Source organism: Alligator mississippiensis, chromosome 1, assembly GCF_030867095.1.
Source record: "Alligator mississippiensis isolate rAllMis1 chromosome 1, rAllMis1, whole genome shotgun sequence".
Classification (NCBI taxonomy): Eukaryota; Metazoa; Chordata; order Crocodylia; family Alligatoridae; genus Alligator; species Alligator mississippiensis.
This window is the reverse complement of record NC_081824.1, coordinates 446333729-446353770: the sequence shown is the minus strand read 5'-3', so window position 1 is coordinate 446353770 and position 20042 is coordinate 446333729. Positions and strand designations below refer to the sequence as shown.

The following is a 20042-nucleotide window of genomic DNA, read 5'->3' as shown; positions in this document are numbered from 1 at the left end:
TCGGCCAATCAAGACTTCCCTACTTGCAAAGTAATCCTGACTCATACCTTTCTATCTGACTAGATATAATCAACTGTTTCAACCAGGGCTGATAAAGCAACACAACACTGCACCAACCCAAGGAACCGGGAATCCTCCCCTAGTGTATCCTAGGATCCAAACTTTGTTGGTAAATACATCCCATCCCAGCCTGGACAAACAGATCCTGCTTTAATCCACCCCTGTCCGTGCTATTGTGTCAGTACTCTAGCCACTGCCCTTTGATGAGCTCTATAATAACGGTGACTTACACTTGTATTCAGATTCTGCTCCAAAGAATTAAAACTCTTAGTTCTATAAAACCCTCGCTTTGTTTCAGTGACTTCCACGTTTGAGTAACTGCTTGTTATAAAGTTCTCCAAGCCAAATTAGACTCCCAGTGACATTTGAGCAACTGGATTCTTTTCAAATAATACCTTCAACGACACTCCGCAAACCCATTGCTTTCCATAGGTTTGCACAGATGTAACTGATTGTGGCTTAGTGACCTAGAAGAAATCAATCCAGCTCCATCTCTGTCAGCTGTGTTACTTCTATGGCTTTTTTAACTCTTGTTCACTTGACTGCCCAGCAGTATCCAGAGTTGGGATGTGGAGTAAGATCACATTTTCACAGTAACTTTTCGAAGGCCAGAAAATAATAATAAAAATAATAATAATAAATTTCCATTTACAATTTCCCCATAGAAGAGTGAAAACTGTAAGGACTCACTTATGATAGATGACAGATAGATCATTTACTGCACTCAGAATGTGCTCAGACACCACGGTGATAGATGCAATGTAGAAACAAGAAATAGGATAATGATGCCTTTGAGACTGAAATCCCTAAGGCTCCCAAGTAGTAGAATGAACAGTACTCAGCATACATTGCTAAAACAAAGGGATGAATCAGACTGCCTGGGATTTGAACTTGCATCTCCAGTCAAGGTATTACAAACCTAATGCTTAAACCATTAATAAACATCCTCCAGAACCTAGCTGTAGTATGTGTATGTGTAATATATTACACACGTACACATGTATGTATTTGTGTGTATTTTACACACAGAAACCTGGCTGTAATACATATTGTATTCACTCACACACACACACACACACACACACACACACACACACACACACACACACACACACAGATAGAACATTTTTTCCGGTACATTTTGTGCTGTGGAAGATAACAGCAAAAGTAAAAAGGTCAGTTCTTTTAGGCTGGTACCCAGACAATACAGAAAGTTTTCCTAATACTCTTCTAGAGAGATCTGTCACTCAGATAGATACAATCACATGTGTTTAGTGATCAAGCCTGCTCTTTGTTCTCCAGTCACAAAACATTATTGCCAAATATGCTTTACAAAAAAACAGAGAGGAACCTCAAGCCCTTATGTTTTAAGCTGTCAATTGGAAACAGATGATTATTGAATAAAAGTAACAAGACGTGCTAATGCTTTAAGGTGCTTGCCATTTTTAAACTAACAGTGTTTCAGACTCCAGCAGGTTTAAAATACTTACTTTTGAATGCCATCTATATAAATTATCACTGCCTCATCACTAAACACAAGAGGTTGTGGCTAATGTAGTTAATTGTAAGTGGACATTGATAGTCTCCTACTAAGCCTCATTGTTGCATGTATGACAGTCTGACAAAAGGCAACCAGAGGTCATTCATTTCTATTCCCCAAGGAACCAAATTCTGCTCTCACTGAAATCAAAGGGAGGTTCACTACTGATTTGCTAGACAGAGAGGTGTGCAGACAAGTGCTCCACTGCAGTCTGAGTCATAGATTCATAGATGTTAGGGTCGGAAGGGACCTCAATAGATCATCGAGTCCGACCCCCTGCATAGGCAGGAAAGAGTGCTGGGTCTAGATGACCCCAGCTAGATGCCTATCTAACCTCCTCTTGAAGACCCCCAGGGTAGGGGAGAGCACCACCTCCCTTGGGAGCCCGTTCCAGACCCTGGCCACTTGAACTATGAAGAAGTTCTTCCTAATGTCTAGTCTAAATCTGCTCTCTGCTAGCTTGTGGCCAGAGTCCTTATTCCTGTTGTACACTTTATCTTCTCAGACGTCTTTTAAAGAGGTATAGTTATCCCAATGTAGGTATTACCTCGATAACCCCTTGGGCAGAGGTGATCTCAGCCTCTTAAGCAATACACTAGGTATTGGTGCAGAGACTGAGCATGTGCTGCTTTATCTTAGGACTTTAACAACTCACATCCTGGCAGAGGACCTGTACACACCTGAGCACCTGTACTGACTAGCAAATTAGGCAGAGGCAGGCCATTGGTCTAAATTACAACTTGCAGCAATGCAGTTTACATGGGTGCCCTGTGTTGACACTGAAATATTGAACTTAAGGCACAAAACTTCAGTGTAGATAAGCTCTGGGTCAGAGTTTCTCTGTAGATCTGCTGGCCTTGAAGAACGCAAGGAGAACGCTTCTTGTTCTCAGCACCCATCAAGTCTGGATGCATAAGAAAGAGAGGTCAGAGCTGTGCCTTCACCCTTCCAAGCACACTCAGGTTAACTAGTAGGGACCAGTGCTTGCGTTCTCCAGCTAGGCTACGAAAGCAACCCACAGGGTTCAGTTATTTCCTGACTCACAAGTCTGCTGTGAATTTTGAAAGCACAGGAATTGAATATGGTAATTTAGTACATTACTTGGCATGTGATTATGAGACTATTTGAATTCTACATCCACACATACTGTGGCTCCACAGATAATGTTCTACAGAGCAAACAGTAAGGGGAACACACACTTCCATTATGTGTAGCAATGACTTCGAAGTGGTGACTTTCTGTTGATTAATTAACAAGACTTATCAAAGCAGCAAATGAACACAAAAGAATAGCTGTGTCAGAGTAGAAGGATTAGTGATGTTGTATAGTGATACCACTAAAACAATTCTGCTTCATGGGCTTTGATGCTGCTGCTTTAGCATCAAAATGTGGTTCCGGGATTCAAACAAAATTCGCAGTGAAGTCATATACTGTGTTAGTAAGAGCTGAAGCATCTCAAAAGGATTGCATCAAATCTCTCTCTTGTCAAAGGCCATCCAGTTCTGAGCCATCCTAGGGGTAAGTTTGTACTGATTGTAGAACATAAGAAAGTGATGCTAAGTATTATAGCGTTTGGAGCATTTACAATCTTTAAAATTATTCCAAAAACAACCACAAGACCTCTGCACTCAGAAGATGAATATGCAAGTGTTTTCTTCAGAGCTTTTCCAACCATATTCTTAGTACTTTCAAACAGCTGCTTCCAGCTATTTCATAATAATAGTAACAACTAGTAAAATAAAAAAAGCACATAAACCTGTTCACTCAAATTAAAAAAATTAGAGCTTTCTGGGAAGTATATTACTATGCAAGAGCCTTTTTTGAAGATAAATGTAAAGTATCTAATTAACGCTGACTGAAAAAAAAATCAGATAATGACTCACTTGATTGTGATGAGAAAAAACTCAGATTTAATCTGAGCACTGAATCAGGTCAGAGCCTTCAAACTCCTTTTGGACACAATGTTATCACATTAACACTTACATCATCACCCTCACATAGGGCTGAGTAATGCGGCCCTAAATTTAGATCCACACACTGTGGTGAATACCAGTGTAACATGAGACACAATCCCTGTGGTCCCATTTTAGAATAAACCAAGAATTAATAAAGACTACAAGGTGAGGAGATAACCTATGCTGGCATCATTCAAATAATGGCTGTCCCTTTTCCTTAATATTTTGTGTGTGTTTGTTAGTTAAGAAAGAAGCAAGACAAGCAGACATACTCCTCATATTGGAATAATTATGGAATAACCCATAATTGGGTTTCATACCCAACCCACTCATGCCTACAGTTTCCAGTTGAAACAAATCAGCGTGTCAGTAACAAAGTGACTTTATCTGGGGGAAAAAAAAAACTTTCAGCTGTGCTTCATTAAACATGTTCCATGATAATAGCAAATAAACCTTTTTGGTCAAGTTCATACTTTAAGTACTAATCCTTAGAAATATTTGTTTAGCTAGACATTATTATACAATGTTAAGAATTCGTCCTATTTAAGTGTTTGCTGGTCTTTAAAATAAAAGGCTAACCCTTACACACATTTTTTCACCGTCTGTCTGTCTATTGTATAAATATTGACTGAGTTCAAGAGAAGCAACAGTAAACTGTTGCCCAAAATTAAAATAGTTCTTGAGATTGTGTTATACTCTAGGAAGCCTTCGACAATATGTTAAAATACCAGGGACTATTTAACCCCTAGGAATATTTAATGCTGCTTTTGTCCTCTAACTCAGTAAGTAAGAGCTGGCTGGTATAATTGAGTCGATAATGGCACCAGGTGTCTATAATTCCTCTGTTTTAGAATGAAGACCAGTTGAACTAGCTTGGAGGACGTGCTGGTTTTAGGCGGACTGATGCATGTAGATTGATTACAACGGTTCCAAATTTCAAACCCTTCAATAAATCCATATAAATCCAGATATATGGCCTTTTGCCTTTATCCAGAAACATCTGCAAGCACCCTTAACTTAACACACATAAGAGACTGCTCATGCCTGTGAAGTTAAGAGCCTGGGCAAGAGTTCTGCAAAACTGACATACCTGCCTTGTCTTGCACCTGTTAAGTCAATGAAGGTTTGGCCACTGACTTCACTGAATGCAAAGGCAAGACATATGCATGCCTGCATGCAGATCTTCCTAAGATTGCTCAAGCAGAGTTTCAGTGAGTGTGCAGCAGCAGGATGTTGGCCACTGCCGGCCTGCTTTACCTGTGGCAGATTAGGTCATAACATTTCATGTTGTGTCAGGGCTGACTGTGTAGTTTTGCTAAGAGATTATACAGTGGGTTTTCACTGACTGGTTTGGATCAGGGTGCTCCTGTCCCAGGCAGGGGTTGTGAGCTCTTGAGGTCCCTTCCAGCCCTGCTTCTCTATGATTGTCATACTGGCATAAAGCAGGGATGGATCACACCCAGTACTGTATTCTCTTTAGATGCTAGACAAGAAAGTTAAACTGTACTTACACTCACAGCAGAGATCTGGAAACACCTGCGTAACTTGTTGAGCTAATGAAGTTTCACTGAATTGAACTGACTTGGAGACACGTCTGTGTCTGGGGACTTATACTGACTTCTTGCCATACACCAGCTTTAGAAGACCCTACTTGTCTGCTTGGGACACACTGTGATCATACACAACACTTGCAGCAATTGAAGATCCTCTGCCGGAAGCAGCCAGTTGTGCTGTAAGTGCTGCAGCATTTCCCAGCCTTCTTCACTTTGTGCGTTTGTCCACTTCCCACTAAATACAGGAGAGCAGCTTCCCACACACCACAAGTACACTAGTAGCTTCCAGCATCCACAGTGCCCAGGCCTGAAGACCTGCGATGCTGACACACTCTGCAACACCGCTCAGGGCCCGCCCGAACGATGGCAGCATCAGTGACCTTGCACCCTGAGCCAACAGCACCTAGTGCCCAAGCACCCTGCACCACTGGTCCTCAGCATCCCCCCACTCTGCTCTGAGAGTGCCCAGTGCACATTCACTGCACCAGCAGCACTCACTTGCCATATCCCAGCCCAGGGGCTCTGGAGACCCATGCCCTGTAGCACAAGATACTGTCACCCCATCCTCAGTACACCAGGCAGTAGGCACCTGGCACCCAATGCCACAGTTGTACCCGGTACTCAATAGCTCATAGAGTCTGCGGTGCCCATTACACAGCCAGTATCCAGCACCCAAGGCTCCACAGAGCAGGCACCCAGCACCCACATGGCTGTTATCCAGCACCCAGCATGCCACAGAGCAGGCACCCAGCATCCATGTGACCGTTAGCCAGCACCCAAGACTTCACAGTGGACACCCAGCACCCACATGGCTGTTATCCAGCACCCAGTGTGCCACAGAACAGGCACCCAGCACCCACATGACTGTTATCCAGCACCCAGCGTGCCACAGAGCAGGCACCCAGCACCCATTATCTGGTAACCATTATCTGGTGCCCAAGACTTCACAGTGGACACCCAGCACCCACACAGTTGTTATCCAGCACCCAGTGTGTTACAGAGCGGGCACCAAGCATCCATACATCTGTTATCCAGCACCCACACGAGTAGTATCCAGCACCCAGTGTACCACAGGGTGGGCACCCAGCACCCATGCAGCTGTTATCCAGCACCCAAGACTTTACAGAGCGGCCACCCCGCACCCACATGGGCATCGTGCACCCACGCGGCTGTTGTCCCCCTCAAGAGCCCAGCCCCAGAGGCGGAGCGCCCGTCCCTGTCCCCGTCCCCCCCCCGGCCGGGCCGGGCTCGCCGGCAGGGGGCGCCGCACTCACCGCGCTGAGCGCCGAGGCTCGCGGGTCGGCGGCGGGCGGTGGCGGTGGCGGGGTGTCCCCGTCGATGCCGCCGTTGCTGAGTAGCTGCTGCTGGTGGTGCTGTCGGTAGTCGGGGGGCGCGGGTCCGGGTCCGGGTCCGGCCGCCGCCGCCTTGCCGTGCTTGCCGGGCTTGCGGGCGCCGGGGCCGTGCTGCACGAGGCCGAGCAGCTGCAGAGTGCTCTCCCGCTCGCGGTCCGAGCTCTCGGCGCGCCCGCGCTCGTAGCGGCCCTCGCAGCTGCGGTGGTGCTGGCGGCACACGGCGATGCGCGCCCGCAGCCGCTCCACGATGGCGCTGTGCACCCGCGGGGGGGGCCCCGAGCCGCCCCCCAGCAGGCCCGCGCCGAGCCCCGCGCCCGGGGCTGGGGCCGGAGCCGGGGCCGGGGCCGGGGGGGGCGCCGCCGTGTCCCCCATGCCGCCGCCGCCGGGTCAGGGCAGGCGCGGCGCGGCGCGCGCCATGGCAAGAGCCCGCGGCCGGGACGGGCGCTGCCAAACTTTTCCCCGCCGAGAGCAGCCTCCTCGCCCGCCGCCGCGCTCCGCCCGCCCGTCCGTCCGTCCGTCCAGCCGCGGCCGCGATGCGGGCGGCTCCGCCCCGGCAGTGCCCGGCAGCGGCCTCTAGGCGCCCCGCCGCGCTGCCCCGCTCGCGCCCCGGGGACGGGGGAAGCCTGCGGGGCGGCTCAGCTGCCGCTCCCGGCGCTCGCAGGGGAAAGGAGCGGCGCGGAGCCGCCCAGCGGCGGGACGGGGAAAGCCCACCTGGCCCTGCCGAAGAGCAATCTCCTGCCCGGCCCGGCCCTGTCTGCATGTATGAGGGGTGCCCCGGTGACTTCGGAGTCGCGGGGGAGAGGGGGTTCCTCGCCTCTTCCTGCCAATGAGGCCAGCTTGTCCCAGCTCTTGAAGGGTGTGGTAGGAAAGACACGGGTCCTGCGTGATGTTTGGCCAAAGACATCCCCATGTCTTGTCCCCTGCCTGCCCGGCCTGGGAGCATGGTAAATCCCAGCTAGGGAATCTCATGCGGGCGGGATCTCTCCCGGGTAGCACCGGCAGCCGTTCCGCTGCCCCCGGGTCATGTGCAATGCCTGCTCGTTTGTGCCAGAGGAATAGGCACAAACAGGGCTGCGGCTGTTATCCAGCACCCAACGTGCCACAGAGTGGGCACCCAGCACTCAGGGCTGCGGCTTGGGAGCCCTGGGTTGGCTTCCCAGCTCTGGCGCCAGTGTGCTGTGTGGCCGCAGGCCAGTCACGTAACCTCTGCTTCTGTCCCTCACCTGCACAACTGAAGGAAATCGGATTTGGGTCTGGCCTGCCCATTCAAACAGCACACTTGACGGCCCCTCTCATGCAGCATTGGCTTGCATTTGACATGCCTGCAGTCCCCATCACAATAAAGTGGATGCGTTTTAACAACACGCAAGAAGCACTTTCCTGCGGAGCCCGTATTTCCAGGTGCTTGTTACTGCCCATGCATAGAAAAGCTCTTTGGGACAAAGAGTTAAAATAATGAAAGGATGCATTTGTGCAAATGAGCAAACACCTGCTGTGTCCATGTGGAAGCACACGTGGTCGTGTCAGCCTGCAGGACAAGCAACCACCTGCTGTGTCCACGTGAAAGCACACGCGGCCATGTCAGCCTGAAGCATGAGAGACCAACACAAAACATGACAGGTTCCTACCCCAGCACTTCTGGGTTGTCTGTGGTTGTCTGGCCTAGGAACTGCAGGACTGGGCATGGACAAAATGTAGAGTCCATCCCAATTAAGTTATTGTTCCTGATCCAACAGGGCCCGACTCACTGATTTTCAGGGCGTGCTGTAAGGCCTGTCTGATCTCCCGGGCCTTTGGGCATGCCTGGGTTCAGAAGAGGCTACTGTGACCGAAGTAGGAAGAACAATTTTTTTTTTTCCCTGAGTAGTTGAACAGATGAGGAAGGTTTTATTGGTATTTATATTGTCCAAACAAATTGTGTCCATGAGTCTAGAACAATAATTTGATCCACTGAGAAAAATTGAAATGAATTAATTCATGGCTATACTGGAACACATCACTAGTTTGGACATACATAGCCTTTACTGGCTGAGATTATCAAAGTTGCCTAGAGGGATCTGGACTGGATGCTGACACCAAAGGAGCTCTTCCCAGAGTAAGGGGCAGCAGCAGTTTTATACTTCTCACAAGCATTAGGGAGCCCTGGGAATGTATGTACATTTTAGGTGGTGGTGTACCTATGATGGTCCAGTGTTGCAGTTGAGGTTGACAAGGATGGTTTGTGCTAGACGTGGTTGCAAATCTGAGTTTAATCCATGTTCTTACATGTAAGCAGTAATGTCTTCATGGCGCAGAATGCTGGCCTATGTTTTTAATTCTTTAGATTTTTAATTCTTTGAGTAATAAGTTTACATCTTTCAGATTCATGTTCTTGGAGATGTGTGTCTTTCACATTGTTCTGTGATTAATATATCAGTTTTCACAAGCTTTACCCGCAGAGGCTGAGTTGTGTCTGACTATCCTCTTTATTCCAGTACCAATTATGGCTGGTTTGCTGTCTGCTTTCTTGCGAGCCAATAGATACTTGACTTACTTGCAGTGCATTTACCGGTACTTACTTATGGTGCATTTACATCTTTTCATAGTAAAGCATATGTTGTGCCGTAATATTCAGGTCCCGAAAGGTTGATTACTTTTTGTATTCGCTGACATCTATTTATTCAGGGAACTTTTGAAATCAAATTGCAGTGGTAAGTGAATTCCCATCTTTGAACTTGTGCTCAGTATGGCATTTGTTTTTGTGTGAATTCACTATTCATATTAAAGTACTCTGTGGGGCTCCATCAGTGTGCCTCTACTCAGCAAGACACTTACTACCTCTATTGACATATAGTTTCTAGGAGCCCCAGCCACAGCCCAGAATCACATTGTGCAAGCTGCTGTACAAATGTAGAACAGAAAAATAATCCTTGACCCAAACAACTTACTGTTCTTGACCACATGCTTCATGATTTCTGAAGAGATGGATTGTGCAGTTGCTTAAGGGTTGCAGTGACCTTAGTGGCGTGCGGGCTGGGAGTGATCCGGGCCCTTTTTCGCGCTGCGCGGGCTGTGGCCAGCAGCCCGGGCATGCTGGGTCAGAGAAAACAGGCGGCACGCTAGAATTTGGCACGGACGCTTAATGGTTGATTCAAGATTGTTTACTTACACCTTAGATGGTCGTGGTGTAGGCTGGACAGTTTCCCAGGCACAGCTCAGCTTAAATCCTCGTTTGAGGACTCAGACAATATTCGGATCACTCCCACGGAGTTGTCGAGGCTCCGTGGATCCTTTTGCGCGCAGGGAGAGGGATACGTCGAGGATTGCGAACGGCGACGGGGAGAGGCTAGAGGCTGATCAGACCCCTGTTGCCTGCTTGAAATGCACTGGGTCCGATAGGCTCCGCAGCACTTAGAGATCTTCACACAGTGTGAAATCTCCTCCTCCTGGAGCTTGTGGAGTCCTCCAACTTGGGCAGAAACCACTCAAGCTTTTTATACGGCTAGCAAGCCAATCACTAGCCGCCACGTGTGAATAATTTAATGCAAGCCAATAATGGGGCTCGAATTATAATACAAATGGCGGGAACTCTTTGCAAAGTGCATTTCTGTGGTGCAAAGAAGAAATGCACACTGGAAAGAAAGCTACAAATTGGCGGGAAAATAATTCAGTGGTGCCAAAGCACACACAAAACAAAAATCACACCCTTGGGTTGTGACAAGTGGGACTTCATATGCACAAAATCAGCCATGTGCAGAAGTGCTCTTTGCAAGCTGGGACTTTGAATTGTCAGCCATTTCAATTCCTTTTTCACTGCTGCTTCTTGGCTCTGAGTAGAACACCTGCAACTTTTAGGGTACTGACACCTAACAGTGGAACTGTTCCCAAATGTCACTGGGAACCAGTTCAGAGCTGTATGAATGCTGTGGCTCTGATACCAGGGGCAGGAACACACACACAGGCCAGCTTGCATTGCAGTAGATGAGAGGGGGGAGCGTTTGCATCCATGCTTTGGGAGTCAGTGACCAGTGGCTGGGGGTATCGCCTCTTTTCTGCTTCCTCTTCTCTCCCAAACATGAGTTCAGTAAACGTCAGTAGCCCGCAAATGACCAAAGTCTGTAGCGTGCTTGCCTGAGTCAGAAGGGGAAGGATTTCATAGACATTAGGGGCTGGAAGGAACTTCAAGAGATCATTAGGTCCAGCCCCCTTCTCCCCTTCCCTACCCCCGCCATAGGCAGGAAGTCAGCTGGGATCAAGTGACCCCAGCAAGAAATAAATTCAGCAGTTTTTTGAAGGAGTCCAGAGTGGCTCTCCTGGACTCTCTCTAGCTTCTCCACATCCTTCCCAAAGCTGAATGTTGCTTTTTGGCTTCCAGGGCCTGTTGGGGGATAGCCCCAAACCACGCTGATTGTTAGAAAGACAGCTTTTACTGAGCAAGCAGTACAAGGGAATTCATTGATCAAATGTGCCAGCCAAAGGAAGAAAAGGGGACAGAAAAATTCTGGTTGCATCCCAGAGTTGTCAGTCACAACGGGTGTTTGGGGTGGAGGAAAACAATGCAGTGTGGGATACCTGGAGGACTGACTGAACCTTGCAAGGAATACTTGGTCCACACATCACTGATACAATTCACAGTAAACTGATTCAAAACAGTACTTGATTTTACAGGTACACTTTTGAACTTTCCCAGGCAGCTTTAAACCAGTCTAAGTAGTGTGTGTGTCCATTCCTTAGGCTCACTTTATGCCTCCTGTCCAGCATGTTGTTTGAGCACTTTGTGTGCTCTTCACATTATTTAACCTAAGATTGCAGAGTGCTAGGTTCATCTTGTGTTAGTTCTCACTTGCCTACAATCTCCTCATTTATTAGTCACACACACAGAGCTTGTGTGTTATCACTGTATGCTGTGAAACAGACCCTCTTAAGTAGTTACATTTGAGCTAACAAGGGCTAATAAAAATTGAGAGACTTAAAAAGTAGCTATTTACATGTTATCTTACAATCATAATGTTTTTGGTTTTATTAAATTATGCTTGTTAATGGTAGATAAATCACTTGGTTTAGTGGAAAGGAAGAGGCACAGTGCCTAATCACCTTTTGTAACACAGTTCAACGGTTGTAAAAAATATGTGTATATATACATATTGCTTACAATTCAGTGGGTGTGTCTACATGTGCAATCGATACACCTGAATTTTCTGTGTACAAAATTCAGGTACATTACACTGCAGCCCTACACACATCTGAATGTGCACCTGTCAGGAGCAAATTTGCTCCCTGAGGGCATGTCCACACATGCAGGCATGTGCACTTGTAGCAGTTCAAATAGGAATGGCACATATTTGTGCCGGGGATTTTTGCCTCAGCACACGTGCCTGAATGCACACTTTGGTGTGGGGGAAGTTGTGTCACGAGGCAAACTGACCCTGCCCAGCTCCTCCTGGATCTAAAAACCTGCCCTGGCAAGCAGCTCAGGGCTACTTGCTCTCAGGAGCTTCTGGGGAGAAGATGGCCAGGCTGTTTCCTGCCTCTGGCTACTGCTAGCTGCTGTTTTGGTCTCAGCGCTTTCGGGAGTGAGTTGACTGCACCCCTTCCTGCCTTGGGCAGCTGCTGTTGCTGTTGCTGCCCCCCCACAAGGGGGTCTTCTGCTGCACGCTGCTGCCCCCCCCTTGGGGAGGGGCCCACTGCACTGCACCGCACCCCTGTTCTGGCCTGCTGCCCAGCCTGCCACCAAGCCGTGGTCAGGGGACAGCCTGGGGAGGGAGCCTGTGATGCCTGTAGGCCCCTTTTCCCTCACCATCACTGCCAGAGCCTGAGCCTTTCCTGCCCCAGCTGCCTTGGCAGACCACCCCCACCTTCATCTCCACTTTCACCGGAAGCACACCTTGAGTGGTTGAACTGGACAGCTCCCACCATCACTGCTGCTGCCCCCTCTCTGGAAAGAGGGAAATTCCCTGCTGCACCACCTGACACTACACCCGCACTGGATTACTTCCTAATTGACTGACTGCTCCTGCCCTCCCCCACAGCTACCTCACTGCATCTGATCCTGCTTTGTCTTCCTGCCTACTGCTCTGCTGCCGAGTACTTGGCTGGAGGCCTGAGCGGCTTCTGGACAGATCTTCAACAAACAGAGCCCCTCCATTGCTCCAGCCATCTTTTACATCTGCCTCAGCAGCCTGCCCTGTGTGTTCTTGCCCTTGTGTGGTAAGTCCTATGGTCCACTCCCCCTGCCCTGGTGTTTGTTGTGAGGCTGAGTAAGCCAGCTCAAGTTTCCCCAGGCCGCGTGTGTGTGTGTGTGTGTGTGTGTGCGTGCGCCCCCTCCCCCCCACATTCTCAAAGCATAGGCCTCCCGGTTTTTTTCCTGTGGGGCTGTAACTAAGTGCCAACTGCCCAAGTGGGAAAACCTGCACTTTGAGACCTAGGTGCAGATAGACCTCCAAGTAGAGCAGTGAGCCCATGCTCCAGCAGATCTCGTGGATCATGGGTGGGAGTGAGCCCACCTGACACCCATCACCCACCACCAGGCCAAAGCTCTTGACCCAGTTGACCTGGGCAGAGGAGGTCTCCGAGTACAATGCCTGGCAGGCCTCCACCTGCACCAGGTCACCTGAGTCCTGGACCATGAGGAGTATGTCATCAGCATATGCTGACAGGACCAGCTGCACTGCTGGGTCCCGGAGCATCAACCCCACCACCCGCTTCCACAGGAGAAAGAGGAAGGGCTCCAGGGCCAAGGTGTAAAGCTGGCCTGACAGTGGGCAACCTTGACACAACCCTCTCCTGAATGGGATGGGCTCCATCAGGGGCCAGTTGAGCTTGACCAAACACTCTGCAGAGGCGTACAGCACCTAGAGAGCCTGCACAAAGTGAGGCCTGAAGCCAAAGGCTTGCTGTGTCCCTGTGAGGTACCCGTGATCCACTCTGCCAAATGCCTTATCCTGGTCCAGGGATAGGAAGGTGAAAGACGGGCCCTCCTGGCACACCAGCTCCCAAACCAGGTACAGTTGTTGAAGATATAATGTCCAGGCACCATGTACATCTGGTTGGGATGGATCATGTCCCTCAGCATGGACCACAGGCGCAGTGAGATGGCCTTCACTACCACCTATAGTCCGTGCAGAGGAGGGATGCAGGACACCAGTTCCTCAGGTTGTGGGTATCCCTCTTCTTTGGCAGGAGGGTCAACACAGCTCTCCGGCATGACGGGGAGTTCCCCACTTCCCTCGAATTCAGCCCAGACCGCGGCAAGGTCTGGGCCGAGGACCTCCCAGAAGGCCCGGTAGAACTGCGCGGTCAGCCTGTCGATGCCCGGTGCCTTGTTGCCACACATCAGGCAGAAGGCAGACAAAAACTCAGGCAGAGTGAGAGGAGCTTCCAGCCAGGCCTGGTCGTCCACACTGACCTGTGGAAGTCCCTCCCACAGAGTCTGACAGGCTTCGGCGTTGGTCGGATCCAGGGAAAAGAGCTCTTCATAGAAGCCCTGCACGTGCTGGCACATCTCACCTGGATCCGTGAGGGGGGTGCCGTCACCGCAGGTGATGTACTTCTTGACTCCCTGCCTCCTCTTTGTGGTATAGAAGAAGCAGGAGCCATGGCTGGCTGGAGGACACAAGACTGGTCTGCTTGTCCACTGTCCATTGCTGCCACCTCTACACACTCGTGCACCACACTGTCCATCATAACGCCTTCGCATCCTGCCCAGACACCAAGTGGCAGGACCTGCTTGGCGAGGGTGTGGCTGGGGCACCCCAGTGGCTGAGTCTGTACTCTACCCTCATCCCACAAGCCACTGGGGACCTCAGCTGGAAGCTTCTCTATGAAGCCATTGCCATGGGTGTGTATGTGGCGAGCTTCACAGACACCCTGGTCTCCTGCCCCTTCTGTGGGTAGAGGGAGACCCTGGTGCACATGACCCTTGAGTGCGCCAGGCTGCAGCCCCTCCACCTCCGCCTCCAGAATCCCCTCTTGAGGTTCTAGTTGAATTTCACCCCCCCACCTTTTTCTTTTTGGTTACCCCATCCACGGTCCCACCAAGTCCTGGGACCTCCTGGTCAACCTCCTCCTGGCCCTGGCTTGACTTGACCAGGAAGGAGGCCCTAGCCAGGAAGATGCCTGGAGACTGTGGGGCTGCTTTCCTCTCACTTGTCTGTGCATGTTTCAGGGCAGAGCACCAGTGGGTGGCATCCATCAGCTCCTTGGATGCCTTTGAGGACCGGTGGGTACGGCCCTGGGGACTCTACTCGGTGTCCCCCTCAGGTGCACTTATTTTGACCCTTTGACCCACACGACACTCCTATCCAGTTTTTTTTCATTTGTTTTCCCAAGAATTTAGTTGTTCCATTTGTCCATTAGCCCCCGTAAAAAGGGGCTTCTAGTTAGCCCCACCCTGCGATCTGGACAGTTATCACCTGAAAGATGTTCTCAATGTGGTGGCCTGCTTTGAACTGCCAAAGCATGTCCTCCCGGCCCCAAATGGCCAGAAGATCATCCCCTCATTTGACCTCCACCTGGTTCCTGGGTGCCAGCCCTGAGCAGGCTCCTCTGCCTGGGTCCTGCCACTTGCCTCACTAGCAGGAATCCTGATGTTTCCTATTTAAAAACTGCAAATTCTCTGATTAAAAAAAAATAAATCCCGAATTCACTTTTTAAAATACCCCAAAACCCATGTTCTTCCACAATTAAAACGAAAGACCACTTATGTATATAATATGAGAGATCAGTTGGACAATGTTTTATTGATATATTTACAATTTGAAAGCCTACCAGTGTCTCTATCATCATAATAAAATAAATTCTAAATATTTATGTGATTTAATGTTTGCTTTTAGGTTTCTTATCATAGAAAACTTACAGCTCCCCCTAACCCCTTTCACTAACCAGGATTTGAGGACAGCTGCCCTTGCAGCCACAGCTGCCAGCTGGTCTCATCCTGTCTGGCAGCTGGGCATGCTGGGTGTGTGATGGGGGTGGGGATGTGAGGTTTGTAGGAGGGGGTGTCGGGGTTCTGTAGGGTTTGAGGGGGGCCACCACATGCCCCTCCCCACCCCTGCTGCTGTGGCACAGCCCCTGGAGCTGGCAGCAGCAGCCAGGCCATCAGGGCCATGGCCTGCTTGGAGGCACAGCCCCACAGCTGTGCATCACTGCCTGACCTGGCCTGGCCCATCCTGCCCTGTTAGCACACACCTTTGGACATGAGCTGTGGCTGGTGGCAGAAGCTGTTCTGGTCCTGTCCAAAGGCCAGCCAGCAGGGCAGGCTGGGCCAGGCCTATTCTCCCTGCACAGACAGTGCAGTGAGGCTGTGCTGCATTGGGCATGGCCCAGCAGGCTGCTGCTACCAGTGCCGGGGGCTGTGTGCTGCAGGGGTTGGGGGAGAAGGTATGTGGCGGTCCCCTGTCAACCCACCCTCAAGTTCTACATCCCCCCCACCACAACACACACACACTCTCTGCCACTCCCCCCAGACCCAGGCCCTGCTTACCTGGGACAGCGCCTGGGGCCAGGTCAAGCCACAACCTTGCCCTACTTGTTTGCTCTGCATGCTGAGGCAGCATGCTAGGGTAGCAGGAGCACCAGAAACACTCTGGCCGGATACCAGAGCATCTCTGGAGGTCCTAGCCCCAGCTTGCCTCGGGCACGCTGCAGAACTGTCCTGCTTTTTTTCTGATTGTTGGGGGTTGGATACCTGGAAATTCAGGTATCGAATTTTAGAGCCTGGGCTGCAAATATGCAGTGCAGGGAACATTTTTTTCATTCTCAGTGTGCTTCTTGCAGCATCTCAAACCAGTTTGCGACACCGCAACAGGCATGTGTATGCTCATCTGGACATGCCCTGTGGGAGCAGTTCAGTCCAGGGCTGCTCCTGCCCTGCTCTGCTCCCATGCAGCAGCCAGGGGAAGCTCCAGGGGATGTGTCCCGATGTCCAAGTGGCTGGGAGGCAGTGTCCTGTTGAGCTGGGATAACTTTCCCTGGCCCCCGTGGCCCCCTGCTGCCTAGGCTGACTAGGAGCAGTTTGCTCCAAGTTAAGTGTCTACACTTGTGCTTTGGTGCATTGGTTTAATGAGCCGATTTTTTTTATTCTCTAGTGCCTGTATGTACAGGTACTAGAAAACAGTGCATTACATTAATCTACTGTTCAGTAATTGCTGCACATGTATAGTAGGGCTGTGCAAAACAGCACTGTTCCACTTTGACTTCCATTTTGACAGAACAGTATTTCATTTTTGAGTTCCGTTTCTTTTTAAAAGCACTGTTCTGTGTCATTTCGTCGAAACTGTTTCGCTGTTTCAACATTTCGGCCATAGGCTATAATGGCAAGCACAAAACTGCCTATAACTTTGTCATTTTTAGCCTGATTTGGATGAAACTTGCAGGGATGGTAGCCCCTTCTGAGAGCATGAAGCCTGCCAAGTGTCAAGGAGATAGGTGCAGAGATTTCTGGGAAACTGCACCTCAAGTTGCTGACAAGCAAAACTGTTACTTGCCAGCAGCAGCAGCCTCCTGTCATCCAGTAGGCAGATCCAGGGGCCCACACCGCTGGGAGACTGTGGGGCTGTGCCAGACTCCTCCCAGGGGTGCGGCCCCCCATTCTGCCTGCTGGATGACAGGAGGCTGCTCCTGCCACCTGGGACCGGTACTGGGCGCAGCCCACACCCAGCACCAGGAAGATTGGTGCCATCGCCGGTCCCAGACAGCAGGAGTAGCCTCCTATGATCTGGCAGGAAGATTGGGAGCCCGCACCACCAGGAGGAGTCCGACAGCCCCCGCAGACCTCCCAGGGGTGTGGGCAGGCCCCCAATTTGCCTGCCAGACGACAGGAGGCTGCTGCTGCCAGCTAGGGCCATCAGCTATACCAGTCTTCCCAGTGCTGGGTGCGGCCTGTACCCAGCACCGGTCCCAGGAGGCAGGAGCAGCCTCCTGCCATCCAGCAGGCAGATCAGGGGCCCGCACCCCTGAGAAGGCTGCAGGGGCTGTGCCAGACTCCTCCTGGGGGTGTGGGCCCCCAAACTGCCTGTCGGATCACAGGAGGCTGCTGCTGCCGGCTGGGGCCAGTGGCAGTACCAATCTTCCCAGTGCTGGGTGTGGGAAATTCAAATAATAAATTACTATTCTTCAATTTTTAAAAAAATCAACAAAATAAATGGTATATCAAATTTATAAAAAGTGTGCACGCACTGGCTCTTTGCGTGTGCTGGATACCATGTCGATATGTGTTTATCTAATACACCCACGCTGTTTAATCAGGACTAAAAGAAGCCTAGAAATGCATGCCTTTATTTATTCAAATAAAAGTAAACTAGTAAAGTTAAGCATGTGAATACATGTAATTGCCTTCTGATATACTGGAAGCAACTGCTTTTTGGCAGCAGTGGATGCCCTCATCATCAATCAAAATAATATTACATCTCATTCACTTTAATGAAATTCACTATGTCTCAGCCCTAGTTTTTTGGTTATCCCCATAAAATAAAGAAAATAATTTGATTCACAATCTAGAATGACAGGAAATATGGGGGACAGATGGATGGAACGTAAGCAGAATACGATACTCACAACCCAAACTTGGCGTATCCTAAGTCCTTGAACTTGCAAGCTGTCCTGCATTGAAGTCACTAAACACTAATCTTACATATAAGTTTTCTTGTATATTTGCAGGGTTATAATCTGCCTGGCAGCCAAGGGCCAAATCCAACTGAAATGATGGTTTACATCAGGAATGTTAAACATGCCCTGCAGGCTGGATCAGGCCCGTAGAGCCCTACAATCCTGTCCATGGTGTTTCCTTTTTAGCTGCACTGGACCAGCTGCCCATGCAGTGGCTGGGATGTTCACCTGCAGTGCTCTGTGACACTGGGGAGGGGAGGGGGTGGACAGGGTGAGCAGGGAGGAGCCTTGAGCCTAATCTGGCTCGGGGACCAGCCCTCTGCCACTCATCTGGCTTGTGAGGCCAAATGAGTATGACACCTTTAAGTCTTAAATTTAGGGTAAATAGTTAAAAGCTGACTTCTGACCATTAGTAATCTGAGCCTAATAAAACACTGTTCCCTTCATTGCTTTGAGGGGATCATTGTTACTGCTCAGGAAATTTCCACGGTGGTTGGTTCTAAGAGTCTGACAGCAAAAAACAAAACAGTATTTTCCTTCCTCAAGGCTGCCTCATCTTTGGGGACAGCAGGCATGAAATCAATAGAATAATCTGATTTCAGGATTCTTCTCCTGCTGTTCACAGAATTTCACACTATTCTTCTGCTAATTGTATTATTATTATTGTAATAGTGCCTTGAGGCCTCTGCCAAGTTACAGTCCCTTTGTGCTAAGAGCTGTATAAATATACAGCAAATAGCCCCTGCTTGAAAGAGTTTACAATCTACAACTCTTCAACACCTTCTAAACAGGTCTCTCTCCCTGGCAAAGGTTCAGCTATAACCCTGTGAATGACATACTGCTACACTATATACCCTGCTTTGTAAGAGCTCTCTCTAGGTGAACAAAAAGGCAGCAGCGACGCTATGTCCACCTGATTTAACTCGGTGAAGCAAGAATTGAGACTATGTAAATACTATCATTTATGTCTCCTCTTTGCCAAGCCATAGCAGATGTTGGGGCTTCATAGTGGTTTCCCAGTGGAGGAGAAATCAGTTATGCCAAATGTTGGTATTTCCTTAGTGTAACTTGCAATTTGCATTGCTGTGGCTAAGAGTTAGTAAGATACATCAGTAAGGCCATGACTGGAACTACATGTCCTAGTCTGTCCACTGAAAAAAACAGGATGTTGAAAGGTTCAGAAAAGAGTCACAAAAATGAATGGAGGTATTAAAAAATGTACCTCGCAGTGACAGACTTTAGAAGCTCAATCTTTTTAGCTTATTCAAGAAAAGGCTGGCAGATGACAATCCTGCATGGTTGAGATTATCTCATACAGCAGAGGGTTTTTAATTTAGCAAAGGTATGGCAAACAGCAGTGGCTGGAACCTGAAGATAGTTACATTTAGGCTAAAGATAAGGAATACATTTTTAACAGTGAGGGTAATTAAATACTTGGAATCACTTACCAAGGTTAATTTTCCATCACTTGAAATCTCCACTTCTTTCTAAAAATATACCCTAGCTCAGGGCTGTGCAACTCAGCAGGCTAGGGGCTGCACAGTGCTGGTGTGCAGCTCCTCAGATCACAGTCATTACCGTACAGTCATTTGGTACTTGTTTATACAAGTACCAAATGACTGCAATAACTGCACAGTTAGTGTCTTGTGTAGATGCGGCCACTGGGGCCCAAGGGCCACATATTAACTGCTCGCAGGCCACATGCAAACCATGAGCTGCCAGTCAGAAGTCCAGCCCAACTTAATACCAAGTTATGGGCCTGTTTCTGTCCTTCAAAGAGACATGGTCAGTGCACTCTTGCAAACCTTAGCCCGAACACTAATGCCCAGTTCCCATAAATTTTTTTCCCCCAAGTGTTGAGTTGTTTGATTGAAGCAGAAAAATAATCTCCAACTGCTTGCAACAGCTTCACCCCAAGTACTTGCATTACAAGACAGAGGGACTTTTCACAGACTCTAGTGCTCTTACGTTAGAAGAATTTATAACATTGTGTAACAGC

The 20042-nt window shown here is 49.3% G+C and overlaps 1 protein-coding gene across 2 annotated transcripts in view; it reads right to left on the bottom strand.

Annotated features, from left to right (window-relative positions):
- The window catches only part of MAML2 (mastermind like transcriptional coactivator 2), a 285997-nt gene extending 278907 nt beyond the window's left edge, over positions 1–7090 (bottom strand). Inside the window, exon 1 of one of the 2 annotated variants that reach the window (XM_059721137.1) lies at positions 6383–7090. In XM_059721137.1, coding sequence (XP_059577120.1) covers positions 6383–6832 — 450 coding nt within the window. In that variant the 5' untranslated portion in view covers positions 6833–7090. The remainder of the gene's footprint in view (positions 1–6382) is intronic. The other variant, XM_014611326.3, reaches the window with a different exon arrangement.
- Between the last annotated feature and the right edge of the window lie 12952 nt (positions 7091–20042).